Here is a 12,068-nt window from a genome sequence, read left to right as displayed (position 1 = left end):
TTCTCCGTCCATGGATATGTTTAAGGTGAGACTGGATGTGGCATCAGTGCCATGGGCTGGGAACCACGGCGGGGTTGGATCAAGGGTTGTTGGACTGGATGATCTCAGAGGTTCCTTCCAACCCACCTGATTCTATGATTCTGGGATTCTATGAATTCAGGGTGAATTAGTGTTTCCAGGAGGTGGTGGAGTCTGGAAGGTGGTATTTTCTTTAATAAAACTCTACTCACAGGCCAATAAACTCATCCAGCAACTGCATTTCCTCCCTTTCCCGGATTTTGGGTGCATTTTGATGTTTTATATGCAGGCACATCCCCAAAATTAAGAGAAATGCACCCAGATCCAACCAGCTGCTCAGTCTGAGGGGCACCAGCGAGCACAGAGAGAAAAGCTCAATAAAAGGAGCACTAAAAGCCACATTTTTATTTTTATGGGTTTTTTTTGTCTGCTGTTCACCTTTGAAAACACCAGGATAATTTAACTTTTTTTTTTTCTAGGAAGTATTTGACGACTTCAGGCAATGGAGCCTCGGGAAGAGCTAAAAATGCATCAAAACAAATATTTTTGTTGTCGGTTTTAACTTCTTTAGAGGGAAAAAAAAAAGAACCCAAGCCAGCAGCAATTCCAGCCTGGAGTTCTTTGGAATTCTTTTGGTGTTCTTTGGGATTTCTGGGAGCGAACTTACCCGAATCTGAAGAAATTGTTGAACTCCCTGCAGATCTTATGAGCGAGTTCCCTCTTCCCACAGGACACGGGGCCCACCAACACCAGCATGGGGTAAGAAGAGTCCAGGCCAGGCAAAGTGCTCCGAGAAAGGAAAATAAAGAGCCATTTAATCACCTGCAAACAACTCCAATCAGGGCTCTCTGAGGTGCCCTAAACATAAAAACAGCACCCAAAAAAACCCCCCTTGTGTTAAAAACCCCCGGGTGTCTTTTGCCAAAGGAATAACGTAGGATCATTTCTTCATTTAGGATCATTTCTTCCCCATTCCCAGCTTTTTTTTTCTAAAGCTCCCTCTGCAGTTCTGGGGTTTGTTGAAGAGGTTTTTTCCCAGGCTTGTTGCAGGTGTGGAATATTTTAATGATCACAGAAAATCAGGGCTCTTTGAAGTGCCCTAAACATAAAAACAGCACCAAAAAACTCCCCTCCCTGCACTAAAGACCCTCGGGTGTCCTTTGCCAAAGGAATAATGTCGTATTTAGGATCATTTCTTCATTTAGGATCATTTCTTCATTTAGGATCATTTCTTCATTTAGGATCATTTCTTCCCATTCCCAGCTTTTTTTTCCTAAAGCTCCCTCTGCAGTTCTGGGGTTTGTTGAAGAGTTTTTTTTCCCAGGCTTGTTGCAGGTGTGGAATATTTTAATGATCAGGATAACGAGCCTGGATTTAATCTGGATTTAATCCTCCAGCCCTTTTCCCCTCTCCCGGATGTAACCTGGTGACTCTGCCCCAGGAAGGTGGTGGTTTATAAAGAATTCTTCAATTCGACCACTTAAAGATCCTTCAAACTCCCCTGAACACAAATAACACCCCAATAAAAGAACTCAAGAAAAGCTCTTCGTTTTCTTCCACGCTGAGCAGAGGTTTAGATCCTTAAATTCCCCACATTCCAGCTAAAAACAAGAGAATGAAGAGCATTTCTGCCCTTTGGAGTGACCAGCAATTTATCTAAAAATAGGCTGGAATTTTGGACTCTTCGTTTTGAGATCTCAGCGAGGTTTTGCCACTTGGGAACGCGTCAGGAAAGAGTTGAAATCACTCCAAACCCGCTGATTTTTAATCAATAAATTCACTTATTAATAAATAATTAATGAATTAATTTTAAGGGGCAGAAAACTACCTATGTGCCCATTTAATATGATTTACCTGAAAACAGAGTTTATTTCTTTTACCGTTCTTATTACAAATAGTGTAAGAGTAATGGGAACCATCCAACAGAAGCATGGAGGGAAAAGATTCCAAAAAATGGCTTTACTCCTATTTTAGGATCAGCAAACCAGCTCTCTTATCTAGCAGACTACGTGGATATAATGGATATTATACCACCCATACTATGGATATAATATATAGGGATATAATTAGCAAAAATATATATTATATATGGATATAATTAGCACAGAAAGCTTATTATAACAATACATTTCAAATGCTGGAGAAGGAAAAAAAATATATTTTAAAAGTCCTTTATAAAAGAGACATTTAAAGATGGGAATTCCAGGAAAGAAGCTTGGAAACAACAGAATGGACCAAGATGTAGCAGAAAGGGTCTTATTCTTGCTCAAGGATATTCCCTTTGTGGATAATGATTCCAGGCAGGTCTGTGAAGACAGAACCCTTCTCTGTGACATGGAATCTCAGCATGGTTTGGGATGGAAGGGACTTTATGGATCATCCGGTTCCAATCCCGACACCTTCCACTCTCCCAGGTTGCTCCAGCCTGGCCTTGGACACTCCCAGGGATCCAGGGACAGCCACAGATGCTCTGGGAAATCCATTCTAGCCCCTCCCCATCCTCCTAGCCAGGAATTCCTTCCTTCTCCATGCCACAGATCCTGTTAAATGCTTGGGAATTGCAGAATTCCTCTGTAATCTTTAGTTTTACAGGATTCCTTGACAAGATTCCACTCAGAATCCAAATTCTCTTCAAGAAATTCCCACTGCTCCAATTCCTCACAGCCTCACATTCCTTGGATTTATGGTTTCACCAGAGGAACATGGAGAACATTTCTACGGAACCACAGGATGGTTTGGGTTGGAAGGGACCTTCAAGACCATCCAGTTCCAACCCCGACACCTTCCACTATCCCAGGTTGCTCCAACCTGGACTTGGACACTTCCAGGGATGGGACATCCACAAAACTTCCATAACACTTCCATAATACCATCCACGAAGTTATCTTTCATTACATCATCAATTGCTGGTTCTCCAAAGCTTAATTCCAATTTTTGGGATCCCTACAGCTTGTAAGAAGCATCTCCTAAAGATTTTTAGGCTCATTTAGGCTCATTTTAGGCTCATAGTTCAACTTTCTGTGTCTCTGTGAATACAGTGACTCACTGCTGGGATAGATTAATAGATTTTAAGGCCAGAAGGGATTTTTGGGATCACCTAAATCAGCCTCCCCTCGTCACACTGGCTGCAGGATTTCCCTGAGTCAGGGCTCGTTTCCAGCCTGATATCCAGGGTTTCATTAGAGCACAACTTAATTAAAAATGTTCCAGTTGTGGAGGACTCCTGGTGCATTGTTCCAGCGGTTAATTACTTTAGTTGTCAAAAATAATCACGCTCTGTTTCTCCTCTAAAGCCAGGTACCAATCCCATCGTGTCCTGGCCCAACAGAGTGAAGAACCTACCGCTACGAAATTCCTGGAGAGCAGCTGGAATTATGATCAACCTCCCTTTTCCAATGTCACCTGCACTTCCAGGAGGGAAAAACCCACGTTGTTCAGTGCTGTGTTACCACGTAATTAGAGATAAAATCCCGAGGCACAGAGAGAGAAGGGAATGTTTTGGGGGCGACAGAACTTTCTGCTCTGTTTTTTCAGGTTTTATTTGTACCAGAGACGTTCCTGAATAGGGATTAATCATCAAGAGAAAGAGAGAGGTGCAAATGAACCACCCCAATCTGGTTCCAAGAAGCATTTTAGAGGTGAAAAGGCCGTCAAGTGTCCTCATTAGGAAGATTTCATTAACGACTGGGACCTGGACAGGTTGGAGAGTTGGGCTGATTCCAATGGGATGAGGTTCCACCAGGCCAAGGGCCGGGTCCTGCCCTTTGGCCACAAGAAGCCCCTGCAGCTGCAGGCTGGGCCAGAGGGGCTGGAGAGCAGCCAGGCAGGAAGGGAGCTGGGAGTTGGGCTGGGCAGGGAGCTGAAGAGGAGCCCGAGTGTGGCCAGGGGGGCAAGAGGGCCAATGGCTGCTGGGCTGGCTGAGGAAGAGTGTGGCAGCAGGAGCAGGGCAGGGCTTGTGCCCCTGGGCTGGGCACTGGGGAGGCCACCCCTGGAGTGCTGTGTCCAGCTCTGGGCCCTGAGCTCAGGAAGGGCCTGGAGGGGCTGGAGCAGGGGCAGAGAAGAGCAGCGAGGCTGTGGAAGGGACTGGAGCCCAAGTGCTGGGAGGAGAGGCTGAGGGAGCTGGGGGGGCTCAGCCTGGAGAGGAGGAGGCTCAGGGGAGACCTCCTCACTCTCTGCAACTCCCTGCCAGGAGGGGGGAGCCAAGTAGAGGTTGGTCTCTTTTCCCAGGCAACCATCAGCAAGACAAGAGGGCTCGGTCTCAAGTTGTGCCAGGGGAGGTTTAGGTTGGACATCAGAAAGAATTTCTTTCCATAGAGGGTGCTCAGCCATTGGAATGGGCTGCCCAGGGAAGTGGGGGATTCTCCGTCCCTGGAGGTGTTTAAGGACAGACTGGATGTGGCATCAGTGCCATGGGCTGGGAACCACGGCGGGGTTGGATCAAGGGTTGGGCTGGATGATCTCGGAGGTCCCTTCCAACCCAGCTGATTCTGTGGTTCTATGATTCTATGACTGGTTTGTGCTCTCCAGCTGAGCATCGTTGACAATTTGGGTCAGTCCTATAAATGCTGGGCTGTGTGTTTGTATGTTTGTGTGCACAACCCCTCTGGCATGAGACACAATTCCTTTCTTTCCAGCAATTACAAACTCCAGGAAGCAAATATTTAAACACAGTCTGCACTGGAAGAAATCCATGCCTTTAGGGTTTGGGTTTTTTTGGGTTTTTTTAAGAAGAAAAATAAGCCAATCATATGTTCTTTTTTTTTTAAGAAATCTCCATCCTTGCAAAGAAATAAATAATCTTTGTTTGGTTTTTTTTTAATAGAATTCTCAGAGTTATGGTCCTGTCTTTCGTGGACAATCCCGGAAAACATAAGAATCACAACAAAGATATCCTAAAAATACCAATTTGTGAGTTGCTAAACCGTGGATTTTCAATCAGGTTACCCAGGAATGAATTAAGGCATCCAAAACGGTGCTAAAACAGGGGGGTGAGGCACAAAGGGTGGTCTCAGTGCCCTTTGGGGCCAAAATAAGAATAAACCAGATATATTTATATACATAACCATATGTATTTATAGCATTTTCCATTTCAAAGAGTTTTCCAAGAATTCCTCAGGAAAATACCCCGAAAATACATCTGAAAAGAGGCAAATATGGGCAATTCCATTTTCTAGCTGAGATTCCAGGTTGAGATTCCACCTGGAAACACTGGAAAAAGAGCATGGATGTGCCTTTCCCGTGTTTTGAGTCGCACCATCTCCTCCCAAAAAGGCAGAAGAAACTGGACTTCCTTTGGTACAAACTTAAAAAAAATTCACCTCGTGAATATAAAAGATGCAAAAAAAAAAAAAAGGCATTTTGTTCACAATGGGATGCCAGGAGTGGGAAGGGAAGGTGTCAGCAGGACGGGAAGGGGATGTTTCACAGCTCTTGTGCCTCCAGGGATTTTTCCAAGTGCCTCTGGGCATGGGTGGGAATTTTGCAGCTCTGGTTTGTGGTGCAAAGGGCCATCTGCTCCAACAGATTGTTTGAGAGAAGCGGAGCTGTGGCCAATCTGTCTCAGATTTTGGAGGTGAAGGAGGAACTTGGTTTCATGAGCAATTTGGAGCAAATCAGATTTGCCTCATTTCCAGGTTGCCACTGGAAGAGGACAGAACTTCCCCCCCCTTTCCCCTGATTAATTTAGAGGACATAAAAAAGTCCCTCTAAAAATGCCAACGGATTGAGCTTTACTTGAGTGCCACCCTGAGGAGCAGCTGGGAAATGAGGTGAACTCACCTGTGCAGGATTTTCTGGGGCTGCATCATGTGGGATATCACCAGAGACCTGTGATCTTCTGCAGCAACAACTTCTGGAGGAGGATCATATTTATTCACAGCAGCAACCTGTTCCCACAGTTTAGAGGGGCAAAAAGACAGAAAAGCAGTGATGGAATCGCTTCCAGCTGCAATTTTGCTTCAAAGGTCCCTGTGAATAATGATGGAGTTGTGTTTCTGGGGGTCAGTCTTTGTGCTGGGCTTGCCACATAAATCTTTCCAGGAGATTTAGGCAGAGTTTGATGGATGGATGGATGGATGGAAGGCAGCCAGATATAACTCACCATCTTTAATATATTCAACCTTTTCCCGGGGAAGAAAACAGGATGCCACAAAGTGATTTTGCTTAGGTTTTAATTATCCGTTAATTTGCATCCTCTCAGTGCTGGTGGAAGACGCCAAACTCAAATCCTCAGGGACTGGAGCCATTCAGAAAAGGAACAGAAATAATAAAGAAAACAAGCAAACTCCAGTTTTCTCCTGACAGTGCATTTCTGTCTTTCCCGGGAGGAAGAGAAGAATCCTCAATTTGAGAAGAATCCTCAAATTCCAAGGATTCCCTCCATCCCTTCTGTTGGAAGGAGCTGTATATTTTTGGGTGTTGTTAAATGTTACACACTCAGAAATAAGGTAAGGACTTCATGTAAAGCATCAAATATCAACCAGCTGCAAAATACCTTCAAAAGCCCCGATGGAAGAACCTTGTGAAGCTCAACAAGGACAAGGTTTTGCACCTGGGAAAACACATAATCTAGGAATGCAACACAGGCTGGGATCTACCTGGGATCTGCCAGGAAGGGACCTGGGGGAGAACAAGCTCAGTAGGAGTGAGCAGGTTGTATCCCAAGGAGTTGTTATCCCGCTCTGCTCAGCACTTGCCAGGCCACACCTGGAATATTGGGCTCAGTTTTGGTTCCTGGTGTACAAAAAATATGTGGACAGGCTGGAGAGGGTCCAGAGAAGGGCCACAAAGATGATCCAAGGACCAGGAAGCCTGAAAGGTTGGGTTTGTTCAGCCCTGAGAACAAAAGGCTCAGGGAGACCTTATCACCACATTCCAATGTTTAAAGTGTGGCTACAAGGATGGAGAGTCCCTTTGTACCAGGAGTCCCATGGATAAAATGAGGGTCAATGGCTACAAGTAACTCCTGAGGAGATTCTAATTGGATACAAGAGATAAAATATTCACAGTGAGAACAATCATTGGAATATTCAAGGCCAGGTTGGGAAGGGGCTTGGAGCAACCTGGGATAGTGGAAGGTGTCCTTGCCCATGGCAGGGGGTTGGAAGGAGATGATCTTTAAGGTCCCTTCCAACCCAAACCATCCTGGATTTTATGATAACGTCAGCAGGGTGGATTCCCAGTGTTGGGCACTTTTAAGATTGGGCTGAACAAAGGTGCTGGGCCATCTTTTATGGTTCTTTTCCCAGAAAAAGGTTGGACCAGATGATCCATGAGGTCCCTTCCAACCTGGTTCATGGCAGTTATACCTATACTAGGACGGGTTATGGTGGAATTGGATTCCATCTTGGAATCCAATGTCCATGCTACTCTGGGAGAAGGGGAGGCAATTCCATTTTAGCTTTAATTTGGTGCTGGAATCAGTGGCTGGGAGCACAGTAGGTGCATCCTGGTGCACATCATCTGGTCAAGGTTATGCCAAAAGAGCTCTAGTTCATGTAATACAAGACTATTTCATGACCAGAATCAAACATGAGCAACCAGGAGTTTCCCCTTCCAAACTTCTGAGCTCAACTACTGATCTAAACTTCTGATCTGCTGCATTTTTGATCTAAACTAAAACATTTCTGAATGTCCATTTTGTGCCAGTGAGACAGAAGAGCTGGTGCCTCCAAATCCAAGAGAATTCGCGAGGCTGAGACATCCTGAAATAACCTGAGGGGAGGATTTTCTGGAATAACTTTTATCACCCCAAAGGGCCAGTCTAAACCAGCCACCCAGGCTTAATTTTACAGTCCACAGAGAAGGAAAAATGTTGTTAAAAGATTAAAAATTATATTAGGAGGGAAACAGGTTGGCATTTAAGATAAAGAGCAAGATCAACATCTCAAAGGTGGGGTAAATGACACTCCGGTGTCGTCCCTCCTGTGTGTTCACAGCAGAAAAAGCCTGGCATTAAACAAGAACCTTAATATTTATGCAGCTGAAGTTGGGAGTGATGAATTTCCTGAAAGGATCGTTTTTTAAAGGATAATTCCTTGAAACACAACCCCAACTGGCAGCTGATGATCCTAAAAGTTCCATCTTGGCTTGGGCCCAAATACAACGGGCAGCAACCAAGTTACGGTTCAGGCACCACGACAGGGAAGGGTTTTTATTCCAATAGTTACTGTGAGCAATCCAAGTAGTTTTTGGGGGGAAGGAGATTTTACAGATTTCATGGTCTTTATGTAGAAAAATCCCAGAATTACATGATGTTTGCATACCTTTTCTTTCACTGCAACCTTCCTGAGGTCCAGCTCCGTGACTTGGAGCACCGTGAAAATCGCCGCGAGCCAATAATCTGCTTGTTCCTGAGGGACAAAGTTTCTAATTTGACACCAAATACTCGATTTCCTCCACGTAATATTTAATTCCAATCGTTTGAAATGAAACTGGCCTGAATACATCCCCAGATTTTCAGCCTGGGTGTGTCAGTACCAAGCACAAATTGACCCCCTCCTCACCACAAGCTCAGCTGCTGCTGCCAGACCTGAGGTGTTCAAAAGGCTGAAACTACAAAGGGCAAAAGATGGGAATTAAAAGCTCAAAAAGAATATGATCAAACTTTGCTTAGGAGGACATCTAATCAAATAAAAGCCCCCTTATGGGGGACCAGGAGCTGCCTATTTCAGGTATTTTTTCCTGCTAATTTCATTGTGCGTCACAACAGATCATTCTCGCAAAAGCCAATAAAAAACTGGCAATTACAGGAAAAAATTCAACTCTTTTGACATTTATTCCTCTTTCTGCCATTGGAAATCTGTAAATGTCACCCAAAATTTAGAAATCACGGCTCAGGATAAAATCATCTTTGATCACTCAGGACAAATTGCAAATGCAAAGTCAAAGAATTTCTGATATTTTGGAAATGATGTTGTTGTTGATAAAATGAATGTTTGATTCCTCAATTGAGGAATATTATGGGGGCCATAAATGAGAACTAGGAAGAAAAGAGGATATAGATTCCAGATACATTATTTTAAAAGGGGTGTTATTAAGCTTCTTCCAGCTTAATAGGAACAATAGACCTTCAAATCAAACAAAAAGGGGATCTTTTAACACACAGAAATCATGGGGTACAAACGTATAAATGGATTAAAAAATGGAATTAATAAAATTAATACGTGGATATTCAACAAGATGATTCATTTGCAGCTTTGGTTCAGACAAATTTCCCAGAGAAAGGCTGGGAATCAACCCAGGGATCAACATTTCTTCCACTCATTCCCTGAAATGACTTCCAACAAAGACAGAAACTGAGGCTAAAAAGATTCCGGTGTGATCCAAACCACCCGGGTTTAGATCCTAATTTTTTGGGTTCCTCTTTGGCCTCTTTCTTACCTGCAGAGGGTTTTTTAAAAGGTTTAGAACTCGGAGGAGGGGCAGATCTTCAATCCACTCGAGCTCAGGCAGCTCAGCAACCTAATGAACGACAGAAACGGAGCGTTAAATCCGCAGCCACGGCACCCGCGAAAACTGTGAGGGGAAAAGAAAAGCATTTTCATCCCTGCTCTTAAAATCTGGACGTAAAAAAAAAAAAAAACCCCGAGGGGGTTTACATGTTAACTGCATTCAATGAGGCACTTCAGTCACAAAAAAAAGGCAGACGAGTTGGCTGGGAGCTGGAGCGGCTCATCCAGACAGCAATTTCCAACCACCTGCATTTTCCCCAGTTCTTTTCAAATGTCAAGCCCTAAAACATTTAGCTTTTATGTGGCTGATGTGCTTAAGTGAGGCAATTCTGCAGTTATAGTCAGTGCTCTGGCTGACTAGCCAAAAAAAAACAATGAAAAAAATTCCTTTTAAGAGTTTCTTTTCTCTGGAGTTCAAGTTCATCCCACAGGACTCAGCATCGTTGTCCTTGGCTGGTTGTGTCCAGAGGGGGATGAATTCCACTTGTGGGCTCATCTGTCCACCAAGGAAAGCTGCACTCAGGCACATCAGATAAAGAGTAGTGGAGTTAATTAAGGTTGGTGTGCCCAAAACAAAGCCAGGGCAGTGGTGCTGGACCCTGAGGGAAGAGCTGGAAAACTCTGGATTAAAACAAGGTGGAATTCGTGTCTCATCTCAGTTACTCAGGTGAGTCACTTTATCATCAGTGGACAGGGGGCAGTTCCAGAGTCGTCCCATCCATGGTGGGCTGGGATGAATTGCCTCGTGGGAATACCTGGTTTTCCTCCTCTGCTGAAAAAGTGAATCATGGAATGATCCCAGAATGGTTTGGGTGGGAAGGGATCTGAAAGATCATCCAGTTCCATGGGCAGGGACACCTTCCACTAGCCCAGGTTGCTCCAACCTGGCCTTGGACACTTCCAGGGATTCAGGGGCAGCCACAGCTTCTCTGGGCAACCTGGGCCAGGGCCTCACCACCCTCCCAGCCAGGAATTCCTTGCTTCTCCATACACAGAGCTTGTTAAATGCTTGGGAATTGCAGAATTCCTCTGCAATCTTTGCTTCTACGAAAAAAATGTTATATCCAGTAACGTTACAAGAAATTATTAGTTGACAAGATTCCACTCAGAATTCAAATGCTCTTCAATAAATTTCCCTTGCTCCAATTCCTCACAGCCTCACATTCCTTGGATTTATGGTTTCATCAGAAGAACAAGGAGAACATTTCTACAGAACTACAGAAAGGTTTTTTGGGTTGGAAGGGACCTTCAAGATCATCCAGTTCCACCCCCTACCACGGGCAGGGACACCTTCCACTAGCCCAGGTTGCTCCAACGTGGCCTTGGACACTTCCAGGGCTCCAGGGGCAGCCACAGCTTCTCTGGGCAACCTATGCCAGGTCCTCCTCACCCTTCCAGCCAGGAATTCCTTCCCAACATCCCATGTAAATCTTTCCTCTTCCAGTTTCCTGTTCCCCCTCACTCCATCACCATCTGCCCTTGTAAAAAGTCTCTCTCCCTCTTTTTACAAGCCCCCTTTACATCCTAAAAGGCCAACTGACCCTAAAAGACTTCCAATTCTATCCCTAATTTCTACTCAGCTTATGTAAAGTGCCTAAAAATATAAACTTCAACCACAGCCTACCCGAGGCTCCTTTTGAGACAAGCCACAAACCAAGTTTGACCGAGGATTTCCCAAAGAAATCATAAAAATTCCAATCACTAATCACAGAACATGTTTACAGGAGAGAAACCCATCATGTCCAGCATTGAAAAATCAAGCCCTGAAGATGGTTCTGAGTGGAACTGAGCTGGAATAACTCACACCTTCCTGTGGCAGTGGATTAAAATTCCCTTTTAAATTATTCTTCAGAAGGCGAGGTTCAAAAAAAAAACAACGGTGACTCATTAAACAGTTTCAATAACATCATTCCAAGAGGCAAATTTGGATGAGGTAAAATTAATAGCATTTACGTGCTGGAAAGAACAGGGGAAACTACATGAGGCCCTGGAAGTGGTGTTATTAATGCTAACAACAAACTTATTATTAGGTAGTTTCCTGTCTGATGCAGCTGATGCACCTTGAAATGTCAACCTGAACACAGTGAGAGAAAAAGAATCCCCAGTGCTTCGAATTAAATCCTGTAAATAAATGTGTCTTGCAAGTGGGGGGAAAATGATAGAAAATGTTCCATTGCTGGTTGGTGGTTTTATTCCTGATTTTCGCAGGTTTTCTTTTCACAGGGAGATCTGTCTTTGATATTGAAGTGGTTCATGACTTGGTGCTATTTTCAATTAAAAAAGAAGAGCAGTATCAAGAGTAGTCTGTATATAAAATAGCAGTGAGTTGGACTGTACTTCCATTGTACCATTGTAATTCCAGGGAAAATTCTGCTGCGTCACAAAAGCCACTTTAGGGCAGAGAACCTGCAGTTCTGCCTGCCAGGAATTTCCAGCTGAGAGCTCGGAAGGATCTGTGGCCATCAAATGTGAAGCAGCCTTGGAGTGAAACAACAAAGGAAAAGGAAAAGGTGTCCTATTTCCACGAAAAGGGTGGGAAGGAGGACCTGGGAAACTCCAGGCCTGTCAGCCTGACCTCAGTGCCTGGCAAGGTTCTGG

General features: G+C 44.3%; 1 protein-coding gene across 1 annotated transcript in view; it reads right to left on the bottom strand.

Moving 5' to 3' along the window:
* The window catches only part of LRGUK (leucine rich repeats and guanylate kinase domain containing), a 55,876-nt gene that overhangs the window by 30,468 nt on the left and 13,340 nt on the right, over nucleotides 1-12,068 (bottom strand). Inside the window, 6 exon segments of the mRNA XM_017807725.1 lie at nucleotides 686-805; nucleotides 5,797-5,903; nucleotides 8,283-8,369; nucleotides 9,400-9,480; nucleotides 10,226-10,237; nucleotides 10,566-10,619. Coding sequence (XP_017663214.1) covers nucleotides 686-805; nucleotides 5,797-5,903; nucleotides 8,283-8,369; nucleotides 9,400-9,480; nucleotides 10,226-10,237; nucleotides 10,566-10,619 — 461 coding nt within the window.

This window comes from Lepidothrix coronata, unplaced genomic scaffold (assembly GCF_001604755.1).
Source record: "Lepidothrix coronata isolate B3197 unplaced genomic scaffold, Lepidothrix_coronata-1.0 Scaffold20, whole genome shotgun sequence".
NCBI lineage: Eukaryota > Metazoa > Chordata > Aves > Passeriformes > Pipridae > Lepidothrix > Lepidothrix coronata.
The sequence above is the reverse complement of the archived record's forward strand: the minus strand, read 5'-3'. Positions and strand labels throughout refer to the sequence as shown.